Source organism: Scomber japonicus, chromosome 9 (assembly GCF_027409825.1).
Source record: "Scomber japonicus isolate fScoJap1 chromosome 9, fScoJap1.pri, whole genome shotgun sequence".
Lineage (NCBI taxonomy): Eukaryota > Metazoa > Chordata > Actinopteri > Scombriformes > Scombridae > Scomber > Scomber japonicus.
In genome coordinates this window covers 29,210,856-29,224,250 of record NC_070586.1, presented here as the reverse complement: position 1 = coordinate 29,224,250, position 13,395 = coordinate 29,210,856, and the positions used below count along the sequence as shown (strand labels likewise).

At 38.1% G+C, this 13,395-nt stretch overlaps 1 protein-coding gene across 1 annotated transcript in view; it reads right to left on the bottom strand.

The window, feature by feature from the left end:
- Nucleotides 1–13,395, bottom strand: part of si:dkeyp-14d3.1 (transmembrane protein 132C) — a 91,489-nt gene that overhangs the window by 77,667 nt on the left and 427 nt on the right. Inside the window, exon 2 of the mRNA XM_053325575.1 lies at nucleotides 11,624–12,567. Coding sequence (XP_053181550.1) covers nucleotides 11,624–12,567 — 944 coding nt within the window. The remainder of the gene's footprint in view (nucleotides 1–11,623; nucleotides 12,568–13,395) is intronic.

Sequence of the window (13,395 nt, the reverse complement as noted above, 5' to 3'; positions counted from 1 at the left end):
AACACTGATTACACTGGTCTCAGTTGAGCTTGTGTCCTTGGGCTTTTCGCACATTGCACGCCATTATGCATCCTGAAAGGCCAAATCACTAAGTCAAATTTAAATAACAGGACAACCATGGCAAGGAAAATTAGAACTTGGAATTGAGGACATTTGTCTTTTTAAGCTGTCTGGTGGTGAGAATATAGCTCTATTTGCTCTATTTACATTATTTGGGAACTTTGGATTGTTTTTTTTGGTTATAGTTTATGGTTATAGTTGAAAAATGTATCAAGAAGAAATTTAAAATGTGTAGTAATACCATCTGTATATGTATAATCTATATGCAGAGGCACGTAATTGTTTGGTTGTAGCTTAAAGACTAAAGAATGGATTAAAGTAAATAAATCTGTTCACAGTCTCATGATGTCCTTGGCAAAGCTAGCAGCAAAGCTTTTGAGTTAGTGGTCTGTCAGTCCACCACTTTCTGAAATATTTCAACAACTTTTAGATGTCATTTTTTTAGGGACATTTATGGTGTCCAGAGGATGAATCCTGATGATGACAGAAAAAGTATAACATTTTGTACAGAAATTAATGGTTCCAAAGTGATAGCGCCACCATGAGGTTGACATTTGTGGTTTTGACGGAAATGCCCACTGGATGGATAACCATTACATTTTTTCATGTCCCCCTCAGGATGAATGTTAACCCTTAATTTTTCATCATCTGGTCAAAATTTAAATGTTTCCTATACTTTGGTTTTCTAACTAAACACCTGCAAACCTAATGACATTCCCATCAGCAAAAGCTGCACTTTGTTTGAAATGCTAATTAGCTAGTGTTAGCATATTAACACGCTAAACTAAGATGCTGAGTGTGGTTCATAATAAACCTGCTAAACGTCAACATGTTAGCATTTAGCTCAAAACCCCACTGTGCCCACATCCTCACAAAGTAGCTAGTGTGGCTCTCTTAGTCTTGTTCTTAATGGTTCATAGAAAAACACAGACAGTGACAGAATGCACAAAAGGACAATTTAGTTATTCTTGCATCAATCTGGAGAAAACATCATGTCTTCTCTTGATTTCATTTTAAACCACAGGGGCTGAGCTACAGACAACCTCCAGAATTTTTCCCCACAGGATGTATGACAACATTATGTAAAATGTAGTTCATTTTCTTGATGAACAGATGGGTGATAAACAAGTGTACAAATTGCTTTGTTTTGATTCGAGAAATTGTTGCACACAATTTTACAAGCAGCTGTTCTTCAACAATTAAATTCTTTCTTTTTGTTTTCTGTGTTGCTGAAATAATTAAAAAGAAATAACAGATCAATATGAGGACAAACTTTATATGCCACCAGAGACAGGGCATCTAAAGTTTAAATTAGCAGCATTCACAAACAAAAAAATCAATCAACTCATCCTGTGATAAACTTATACGTGGTGGAAATATATTCTTTTTACTTTTAATTGAGTCTCTTCTCATCTGGATGTCAGAAAAATGGATAAGTGAGTGTCCTTCAGGTTCGCCATGTCTCTAAGTGCTGACTACTTTTTATTTACTTGCCATAACAGCAAGACTTCAACTAACTGTTATAATTAACCAGTGTCAGTGAACAAGTGGCTACATGTGTCAGGGAAGATATAATACAAGCAGTTGTAGCGCCAGTTACAGAGTTTTAAGGGCACATTAAAGTCAATGAAAATGAAAAAGGAAACCATTCAATTTAGTCTTATTGTGCTCCGTCCAAGAAACAGCATTAAATCATATCTCTATACTTCCCGAGTGCTAATGAATTGAGCATCATTCAAGGTCTAATGGACGACACATTCAAACTGAGCCAAAGAGTCCATGTTTAAGAGTTGTCTAGGAGCATCAGGAGCAAGATGGATGGATGGCTCTTTTAATATATATCTTTTTTTAAACTGTACTTCTGCCTTTCTGCTTCACCTGCTTTGCTGTGTTACATATTTAATAAAAACCAAGGATGTACAACTGTACAAAACTATAGATGTGTTAAACTATAATTTATTTATTTAACATGAGGAGATGGACAACTATTATCATCAGCCTGGAAGAATCCATAAAATACTGACCCTAAATTACACATGAAGCAGCAAGGGTCTAGCTTAGGGACTCTAATTAATTGTATGAAAAAGTCTTTGATCATGTTTATGCTCAGAAGGGAATAAAAGTGTGAGGGGCAAAAGATAGTGTAACTAAAAGACTGGGGATTGAATAAGATGACCCATTAATTAGTACTGAATAGCAGATGAATTATTGTAATTTAATTCAGTCATTCTACAAAGAAATAATTACTGCCGCATGTATAATGTAGAGAATGGGAAATGTATTGTGATCTCCGAGGCACTGTTCTTGTCAATATATTCATCAGCAGTGAGGGCTCGGCCTCCATTAGCCTTCAAACTGGGTGTTCGATTGTGAGGTTCAATGTATTTTAATATTCGTCAACATTCAATTAGCATGCTAATCTTACCTGTAACATTGGGTCACGCTGGTTATAAATCTAATCATCAGTGGATAAAACAGAAAGATAATCTGTCTGTAAAATAAATCTTAGACAATTGATGTGTGCAGATGCTCAGGCAGATGTTGAAAGAGCGATGATTATTCACCTATCTTTTTAAAACATGCAAATACATTTACTGAGAAATGCACCTACAAATAATAGTTCTTCTGTGCTCAAAATGCCACATTGCATGTTCAGCAATGAGGCACGAATATCATTTTTATACAACCACGGGATGCAATTAATTAGTAATGGTTCTAGCTCTTTAACACACCGTATCACTTAATGTTTTCCTCTGTTTGCCCAGTTTGTTCAGAGAGCTTTACATTAGAGAAATGCAACCAAATGTACAACTACACAGGACAAATTTCAGTCAATTTATGATTTCAACGCTGCAAAAAAAAAATCTTAAGAGTACAGCCAGGGACATTTTGAGACGTATCATTAAATTCAAACTGATGTATGTTCTTTGCTGTCTTTACATTGTATCCTATTCCCTCTCTCTCACATGTTGTGCCTCTTTTTATACCAGATAAACATAATTTATTCTGCATAAAAAAAGGAGGGAGAAATTTACATGTGCATTGTTTACTGGAATATGAATTATGTGCATATTCAAAAACAGCAGACTGAGACTTTGGGAATGTCCCACCAATTGTTCAGAATTGAGCCACAAATATAATTCACTATATCTGACTGAAAACATTCACAGCTGCAAGAGAGAGAGAAAAAAAACTCCTCTTATATTAATAAGCAAGCAGTATAATATCTGTGTTGCAGTCTAATTGTATATGAATGCTATTCCTGGGTGTACAATACAGTATTTTCACTAAGCAGGAACCTAGGCATATGATAGGACCCCCCATGGAGCTGACTGGGAGCTAGATGTGGGAGCCACGCTCTGTTCTATTACAGCACTGCTGCAGCTCTGTGTATTCAGCTTTTGGCAGCAGTGTCTGTTAACAGGACCTCAGTCAGCTGCTGGCAAGGCCACACATCTACCAGCTAATAAAAATGTAACGAACATAATGGGGAAAATTTAAATCGGCAAGCTCGACATAAGAGACATCGAGGTTTGACACCTTGTAGCACCCCCCCACCGTGCAGCCTCAAAGACAACGTGAGGAGACTCCTAAAGGCAAAATAGCTCTGCAACATTCATAAGTGCTGTGTTAGTGTTGTTTTCTTCGCAATAATGTGTATGATGACATCCAGGAGGACTCCAGAAAGTCTCTCTTGTTGACACTATTAGCCAATTTAACAGGAAACACAGTTTGTTTTTGAAATGCATAAGTAGTCTGTTGCAGGATGCCGAATCACATTGAAACTTCTCACAGACTATGTATAAACAAACTACAAAGAAATTATTCATAATGACTAGGAGACATCTGACAAGATTTATTTAATACATGTACGAGTCTGCTCTCTCAGATACATTTCTTAATCATATATATCTGCTCCCCTGAGTGCTTCTTTCTCCCCACTTACAAATGGAGAAGCTGTTTTAGGAAAATGGCGTATGGCTTCAATGCGTGCCAATAAAATGACAAGGCATTTTCGTAGTCTTTCATCACATATTGTGCCCTGTGGAAGCACCCAAGTGGCCACTGAATCTGTGCCTGTTTATAGCCAGCGATGGCGGCTCTCAAATGAGATTTCACTATAATGAATCGGATACGAGTGTGACCACTGAGATGATCTGTGTGTTGTGGTCTTATGACAAAACCACAATATACATGTTTTTGTCAATTTCTAAAACCTGAGCTATTCATTCCCATTTCCGCAAAGTTTTAGTTTATAGAGGCTTTTACCACTGTTGACATGCCTCCAGCCATCAGTAGACAACAGCTACAAGCTTGGAGACACTGATGCTTGCCCTTCACCTGTGAAACAGAATGTAAGTTTAAAGCAGAGGTTGTTGCAGATCAGCACTGCGACACAGAACCTTTTCCTGCTGCCTGCAAGGAAACAATATGATTCTGCAAAAAGAGGCTTAATGATACTTATATAACTTTATAAGCTATTATAGACTAATCTGCAGTAATTATCTTGATCTAGGCACACTCTGTGCTGCCTTTTCCTCATAGTTCCCCAAAATATTTATGTATACGACTTATTAGATTTTTAACAAAAATAGATCATCAGTGTAGTATTTTTATTTAGAAAAAAACTACAAGGAAATACAGAGCATATAAAGTTATATTTTGGCTTATTTAGAAGCTCATTAACATCCAGAGAATCCTCTCATTTTAAGGCGCTCTTGTGTTTTCAGAGGATAAATAGAGTGAGATCATACTTGAGCAAAAACTTGCTTTTTAACATGATTTGTAGGCAAGCATGTAGCCTCACACAATCAGAACCTGTGTCCTAATGTTATCTTCCAGTGTTTGTACTATGTGGGAGTTAAGAAGAATGAAAGAATTATAACCCCCTGTCTATGGCAACAGCATTCTCAGATGGTCAGAGCTACTAAAAAGGCAGGGAAGCCCTGGTTGAGAGAATACACTTGCTTGCTTGGCCGTTTTGTTACTGTGCTGGGTCAGAAATGAAGAGCAATTCAGAGAGATTTGTTTGTGTAATTAAAGTGCTGTGAAAACGTGTCTCATATGGGCCATCATAGTTACTGTAATACAGAAGGAGGAATGCTGTTCTGTGCAATTCTTTCCAAAAAGCATGCAGTGTAAAGTAAATAAAAACATTGCTGTGGTTTAAATATTTAAAAATCCTGTAGAGAAAGTGTATCTTTGTTGATATAATTGCATGTGTTGAAATGCATGTAAAATGAGATCAAAGGAGAAACACATTTGAACCTTCTGAGGACAAAACATTTTTATTCTGTCCTGCTCCTGCTGATATTTTAGGCCTCTGCTTCTTGCATACATTAGTCACTGTTGTCCATCAGCACACATAATGAAGTGTAATGGTGGATAATTTGTTCACTGATGCACTGCCTTTTAAAGATGGGGCAAATTGATTCCATCACAGTCGCTCATACAGTACTTTTGGTATTCACAGTGTGAGCTGAGCACTCCCATACACACAGGCACAGACACATGTGCACTGACTATTCTGTACACATACAAACAAACTCGCACAGACAGACATGCATACACAATATGATTACAAAAGGCTGGCAGTTTTAGTGAAATCTATTTGCAAACAAATGTTTGGTAGAATGTTCTCCATGGGAGGAAAACGACTGAACAAACTGCATGCAGAGGACCAGCAGTGCTGACAAACACAGACACTCATACATGACACACCTGCAACTGTCACCCATCTGCATCACACAAAGTGACACACGCAGAGAGCATGTTAGTCCAGCGTCCACATCGTTTCATTACTCACAGATATATAAAAAGTAGATGAAAGTACAACCACAGCAATAACAATAGCACTGATGACAGCATTGAATTCTGTGTCACTGCAGCCAAATTTAGTCTAATCTAAGAGTGAGACAAATGGCACCCAAGGGAGCAAGATCACACAAGATCAAGCAAGATCAAATAAAATAGTTTTTATGGGCAATTGCAAGAACTAAATATTTGGTACCAAACTGGAAAGGGTCACTGATTATGACACACTTGATACTGCGAAATAAAATTGTTAACTCAACAGACTGAACTGAAACCTGCTCTTACTGTACAGCATGAAGCAGAAGGAATTTTTACTTTCTGTAAATGTAATAGTTTTAAATTGACAAAGGTTTTTCAGGGCTTTGTTTTTTTCCCAACAGGCCTCTAACCTACAGTGTCATCAGAGGTGTCTGTCTGTGTGTGTGTGTGTGTGTGAGTGTGTGTGTGTGTGTGTGTGTGTAGGTGGCTTAGCACAGTCAGAGAGGACAATGTACATGTAATGACCCTCACTATCCAGTGACTCATGCTGTATGGCAGCACTGCACCAAGACAGAAAATAGAGCAATTTCCTTTTGTGCTTTGGGTTTTATTTTTTTTTTGTGCCACTGGAGACTGCAAGAGGAAAATATCTTTTAACAATCATTTCCTTCATTGGATTTGCATATGAACTTTCTAATGCTGAGAGATAATAATGAATTATCAATGACATACAACAATCTAAATTGCTCACGCAGTGATACCAGAAAACATATTATGATAATGACTCCAGCATATACATTACTTGCATATTAAATTTAATGGCCTTAAAGTCCTTAAGTGCCTTTTCAATGTCTTTCCCTTCATTCGACTCCCCTGCAACAGTGCTGAATTTGCTGGTGTGCAGAAATGTCTTTATTCTTTGAAGCTATTACAAGGAGTAACTCCTGTTCATGATAAAACAGCCCTACAGTAGACTATGATGTGATACTGTTTCTCATCCAGTACAACAAAGCAGAGAAATATCAAAGCAGGATTGCAGCAAAGGACTAAAGCATAGAATTGCACCACAGGACACACTGCAATCAAAGAGTTAATCTTGCCTAATCCAGTTTTGTTCACAATAAATTATATTGAGATGATCCCTTTTGATACTGAAAACACATTTCTAAATCATCATCCAGATGTTATATATTTTATGATTTCCAGCATTCTCAGTAGAACTCTACAGTATTCACATCATCATGGCTGAAGGACTGTATGAAATTAAATTAAACATGTTTCGTATGTATGTGATAAACTGCCTGATAATGTAATAACAGATGGTGACAACTCAAAACTACATATGTCTAATGCAAGTGAAGGCATATTCACCTGGGGCATTTCAGCATAAGATGAGGATGATTTAGCTTTAATGAAAATGTGCATTACGACTCCAATTAATGAATGTACAGAGATATGAAGGAGAAAAATAAGGGGGAAAATGGGCTGTCATTTGTGAGATGAACCAAATCTACACTGAAACCTGTTTCCTAGAAATTACATTCATATAGCACTAATTTGTTTTCCCAGTTAGGTACGTGAGAAACTGTCTGCATTATGCTCACATGCAATGTTTTTTTGAGTGAATCACGCGCTATATTTATGTATCAAACAAAATTCATGTGGGACGAGGTCGGAGTGAATGTTGGGTGTACAAAGCTCAGAAGGTGTCCTTAACCTGCTGGTGAAGGTCTGGAAAAGGTTTTGGTTTGGGGTGAAACTACAATAAATTAAATGCATTGTGTAATGCTTCAAGTACCTATTGACAATTATTTTTATATCTAACCAACAATAATGGTCCTCTAACCTTAACAAAGGGTTTGAGTCATAAAAAATATTCATTATGCTTTAATTGATAGAGTGATGAAGATGATTTTTTTTTTTTTTTTTTTTTTTTTTTTACAATTGGAAGATATTGCACATTCATTAAAACCTTTTGTCACAATAGTTATAAAACATTTTAACATTTGGGGGCAGCTGTGGCTCAGGAGGTAGTGCGGTCGTCCACTAATTAAAAGATTGGTGGTTCGATTCCAGGCTCCTCCAGATGTGTTCTTGGGCTAAGATACATAACCCCAAATTTCTCCCGTTGCTGTGCCAATGGTGTATGAATGTGTATGAATGGCTAGTTTCCTGCTGGTGAGCAGGTTGGCACCCTGCGTTGTAGCCTCTGCCACCAGTATATGAATGGGTGAATGAGACATGTAATGTAAAAGCGCTTTGAGTGGTCATAATGACTAGAAAAGTGCTATATAAGTACAGTGCATTTACCATTTCTTTCAGAATGCAAACATACTTTCTAGGTCAGACACACACCTAACACATAATTTTTATTTTATTTTTAAATCTTATTTCTATGATGTTTGGAATTTGTTCTTTTATGGTAAGTAATGTGTCCCATCCTGTTTTAAAATGCTATGTAAAATCTTGCAGCATTTGTCCATTATCACTCACAAATTTCCCTTCTGTGGTGATAATTAATTCAATATTTTGACTATTATCAAGCGGTTACTACACTACACATGTACATGCATAATAACAACAGGTGTAAGTGTTTTCCTAGATATTTTCTGCTATATGCAAATAAAGTAGTACTCTCCAAATGCTCTCACTGCAGGGAGCTGTTGAAACACAAGAAAACAAAACTCAGTTGAATGCGACCGGACTGGTTTTAAAATGGGTTATTACAGTGTATGTTATTCTGAGATAGCTCCTCTCTGTCTGTGTGAATATCTGCCACTGTCTCCCATAATCAGGAACAGGAGATAAGAGTTCCTTCACCGTGTCACACTGAGGCACCGCTTATCACAGACAAATAAGAGAAAAGGTAACAAACATGTTCACAAACAATAGATCATGCCACGGTCCAAAGACATATGGGTTCCAAAAAATGTTTTTTCATTTAGCGGGCAATAGCAGCTGAAGTAAGGTAACAGGATAATAAACACTTTCAGAAATTCAACACAGTTCATTAGAAAAAGAGAAACGAGGGACCGCTTCTATCTTCAAATTGAAATAAGATCCTCTTATAAACATCTGCTGAATTGTCACTCTTATTCCTCACACTATCAGGGGTATGTTTTTGACCTCCAATTTCACCCCTTAGTGCCACACAGATTACGGTGATGATGCGTCTTTAAAAATGTAAAAATAAACATTCTTAACTACAAACCTAATAACATCCCTTATATAATTTTAATTTCTACAGATTGCTCCTTCAACTCACATCTAAATCATGTCATTTCTCTCCACTGAATGATGACATATCAAAAGGCAGAGGAGACAGGAAATGCAAATGCACTCATATGTTAGGATGACTCATGATAGTGACTAAAAGCAGCATCGCACCAAAATCCCTCTAAGCATGAGGAAAGTAAACTAAAAGAAGACAAACTTTTCTGTTTCTGAGTGACACAGCCTATTAACGCAGAGGAGGTCAAATCAAATCAGAGCCCATCAAATTAAAAAGTAACATGTCAAGACAGAATGTAGAGTACCACGCTGGGCATCCACAAAGCAATAAATTGGCCGCATGATTGGCTATTAAAAATATGTGAAATTAGCTTTCATTGCATAACATCTATCACAGCATGAGCCTTTCAGGATAATGGATGACACGAAGGTAAAAACTGAATTGGAGAAAAGGGAAGAATTACTGAAAGGCTTGGTGGCCATTTTAATTGTCTTTTAAATTTGTGTTTATAAAGAAAGTGAGGATTTGAATATGACTAGAGAAATGAATAAGAGGAACTTGGCCTTGAATATTGCTACTAAATGTACCAAACCGGAGCTCTAATAAACATTTAAAACTAACGTAGTGAAAGGACTGATTTCACAGGATCATAAGCTCATCCTGCATTCAGGGCTGCACAGCCAACAATGGCTGACACAGAAGTGTGTAGTACACAGATGATAATGATGTTGTGAATATAGAGATCAAAGTCTTCTCGCTCTGGTGATTAAGCGTCCTAACAAATGCATGTATGAGGACAGCCTTATCACCTAGGACCACACAGAGGCCTTTTTCATATCTGTCGCTCTCAGATGGCCAACCTGCGCCTGCCATGTGCTACGTTGCCAAATAAAAGCACCACAGGCATTGCCTCTGTGGCCAGCCTGGCCTGTTCATTTGACTGATGAAAGAAACCATTCAGAGTTTCTCAATTTAGAAAAAGAAAAAAAAAAAGTTTTGAATGCCTTATCACTTCAGGACAACTAGTCGGTAATTAAATGAAGCACAGGGAGGATAGAAGTCTGGTGAATTTGTTTGGCTTGTTAAAACTTCACAGCTTTTGTCAACTTGTTTACCTTGCCTCCAATTTTGAGCCTACAGCGTGTACACTGTGTGTCTTTATTGTTAGCTGGGAAAATGATCTTTATTAGTTCACAGCTGGAAAAAGAAAATAAGAGTGGAAGGTCTTTACATAAACATTAATATGTCTCATCTTTTGAAACTGCGTCAGAAAACACATTGTTCGGCATACTGCTTCTTTTCCTTTATGTTGGGTGACAAATTGGCTTGACCCGTTATCGCAGCATCTCGCAAAGGTTTATAAATGTTCTAAACCACTGTGATTAAGATCGGCTTCTGTCATTACACTAATGGACATGCATTTTAATTAATGACATCCTCATTTGCATTGCATGTTAATTATCTAAATCATTTTGTCTCATCTGTTCATTGTAATTACTACCTATCAGCAGCTTCACTGAGTCATGCCGCTTCCATGAGATAACCCTTCTCTCCCTCAATTTCAAGTTTAGTTATATGACTGAAGTTATGATGTTTAAGGTAGTAAGATAAAAACATCTGCATAACTTTATAATCAAGTTATGCAGTTTCCTCTAAATTTTAACAAAGCACACCGAACATTGGCCTATTTGTATAATACGTACATCACACTCTGCTCTACTGTCACAAAGCATGACACTCTCATAGCCAGAGATGAGATGGTGCTACACATTTATGATACACGTTAAGAGTATTTGCAAAGGATTGGTTGTTGTTCTCTGAGTATGTACAGAAAAATACAGTTTGTCATAGGAAATGCATGACGAAGGTCACTTCTGTGAACCTTGTGCAGCTACTGAAAACATTTAAGTGTTGAAGGAGCTGCTTTGTTAGAACAGCTCATCACTTATTCTCCTACATACCTGTCTGAGTACAATTGATGATAAAGACCACTTTTCCAAAGTGACGACTTGTGTAAGACACCAAATTTCCTCTAACTCTCTTTGTGATCAGTCTTTCTGAAGGCCCTATAGTTAATCAAACAATAAAGGTGTTATCATTTACCTGTGTTTTCTTTTTGGTTGTCAGGTGACTTCTCAATCGATAATGCTTTGATCAATGGTCTCAGTGCAGCAGCACAACAATTACTGTTAACCTTGCTTAACAGAGACCATTTCTGAGCAAATCATTATTTAATAATCACTCTGGCTGAAAATAAGAAATATTACCTCAATGAGAAAAAAATGTCTTTTCATAATGAAACAGAATTTAAGCAATCATGGAGAGCACGAAGGGACAGAATAGAGGTTTAGTGTGTGCTAACAGAACAAAATAACAAAACAAAAAAACCTTGGTGTATATAAATTTTTCAGGACAAATAAAAAGATGAAAGAATATGCAGCAGTCAGATGCTGGCTGCAGAGTTCTACAGTCTGAGACTGGCAGAGAACGTCTACAGCCTGACATGACATGGAAGAACAAAGAGTGATGAGTTCTTACCTTAGAGTAAACATCTCCACAGGAGAGTAGGCTGACACTGTGATAAAAGCAGAAACCGTTTCCCTCTGTCTCATGGGTGTGGCTGGCACCATGACCATAAAGTTGTTATCCAGCCTGTGTTCAGCGAGAGGGGGAGGAGTGGGGTTCTGGTAGAGCCTCACACCACCAATCCTCCTCAGAGGTGTGGAGGTATAGGAACCAAACAACCCTTCCTGGCTTGAGCGGATGAAGTTTTCCTTTCTGGCCTCCTCTGAATGGCACTCCCCTGCTTCTGTGGACTGCAGCAAGTAGTAGAGCTCCACTGGGGTGCCCTCAGACACTTCGAGGTTCCTCTGGCGTCCTGGCACTACGCTAGGTGGGCTGAACCAACTTGCTAATGGCTCCAGCTCAGCTACACAAAGCCCCAGCTCCCCCTTCAGCTGGCAAGTACCACGCACCTCCTGGGTCTCATGGAAAGCAAACATGTGCACGCAGGGCAGCTTGTCAATGGCACTGTAGTCATCCCAGTCCCTGCCTGCAACATAGAACAGAACCTGGACTTTAGGCTTGGCCAGGTGAATCCTGTTATTCATGATAAAGGTCTGCACCTTCCAGTTAAAGGTAAAAACAGAGGAGGCAGGAAAGGTGCCCAGACTCTGTAGGAGCTCCAAAGGGACAGGCTGCTCCACAGACAGAGGCCCATAGCTAGCGTTCAGTGAGGGCAAACTTCTGGCCTGGTAGATGAAGAAGGGCTCAGTCCGCGACAATAGGCTAGAGTTCCTCATGAAGTCCTGGTTGGTTTCTTTCAGGAAAAATGACAAGTCAGCATTGAGCACCTGGTAGTTGACAGGCAGATATGTTGGGATGGAGGAATATCTTGGCAATCCCTCCAAGACTCGACAGTTGGCTACTGCAAAACACAAGAAAAGAGCTGAATCAGGACAAGCTTTCAGTAAAACTACAAGCTAGGAGTGAGTAAGTGGCAGCCATTTGAAGCAGTAAACTCTCTTAATGTTGACCACTGGTGCTCTGTACTGATAGTATTGTGTTACATTTATTTATTTGTGTTTTCATGCCCTTAATCATCCCTTACTTTGACCATACAATATGTATTGTTTTTGGCAATTGACATTAGGTTGTGAGAATGTTGCTGGTGAGTTTCCAGAGTGTCTAGTGCAACTGTAAAAAAGTATAAAACATGCCCCAAGACATTATATTCTAATTAGAGTTGAAACAACTAAGCAACTAATCAATAATCAATCAATAAAACATTAACCCAAACCAGCTGAGGCTGGAACTAAACATGTTCACAGCTTCCAGCTTCTCAAATTAGACATTGCTCCACATTATAAATTGAATATTCAGTGTGTAGTGGCATAGGGTAATATCATCATGTAGTATCACTTAAGGTTGGGTATCAAAAGGCTGTGGCTGGATTAATTTATTACTGGACTGTAGGGCATAACGTTGCTGTGGGGCCCCTTTTGACCACCCACTTCTGTGCATTGTTTATGTACCAACCAATACTACCATTGTGGAATAACACAGTCGCAAGGTATTTTAGTATTCAAATTAATAGCGTTTCCTAACTGACCAAAATGTGTCAAAACCTGTCAGCTGTTAAACACTGGCATTGTATCCTTGTAATTCTGTTTACATATTCTTTAGTTCCTGATTGAAATCACAACTTTGACTATTTTATTTTATTTAGGCAAAGTTCTTGTATGACTACTTGTGTAACACTTGAGATTTATTGCTCGCTCTGATACTTAGGTATCCCAGCTGTGTTACAA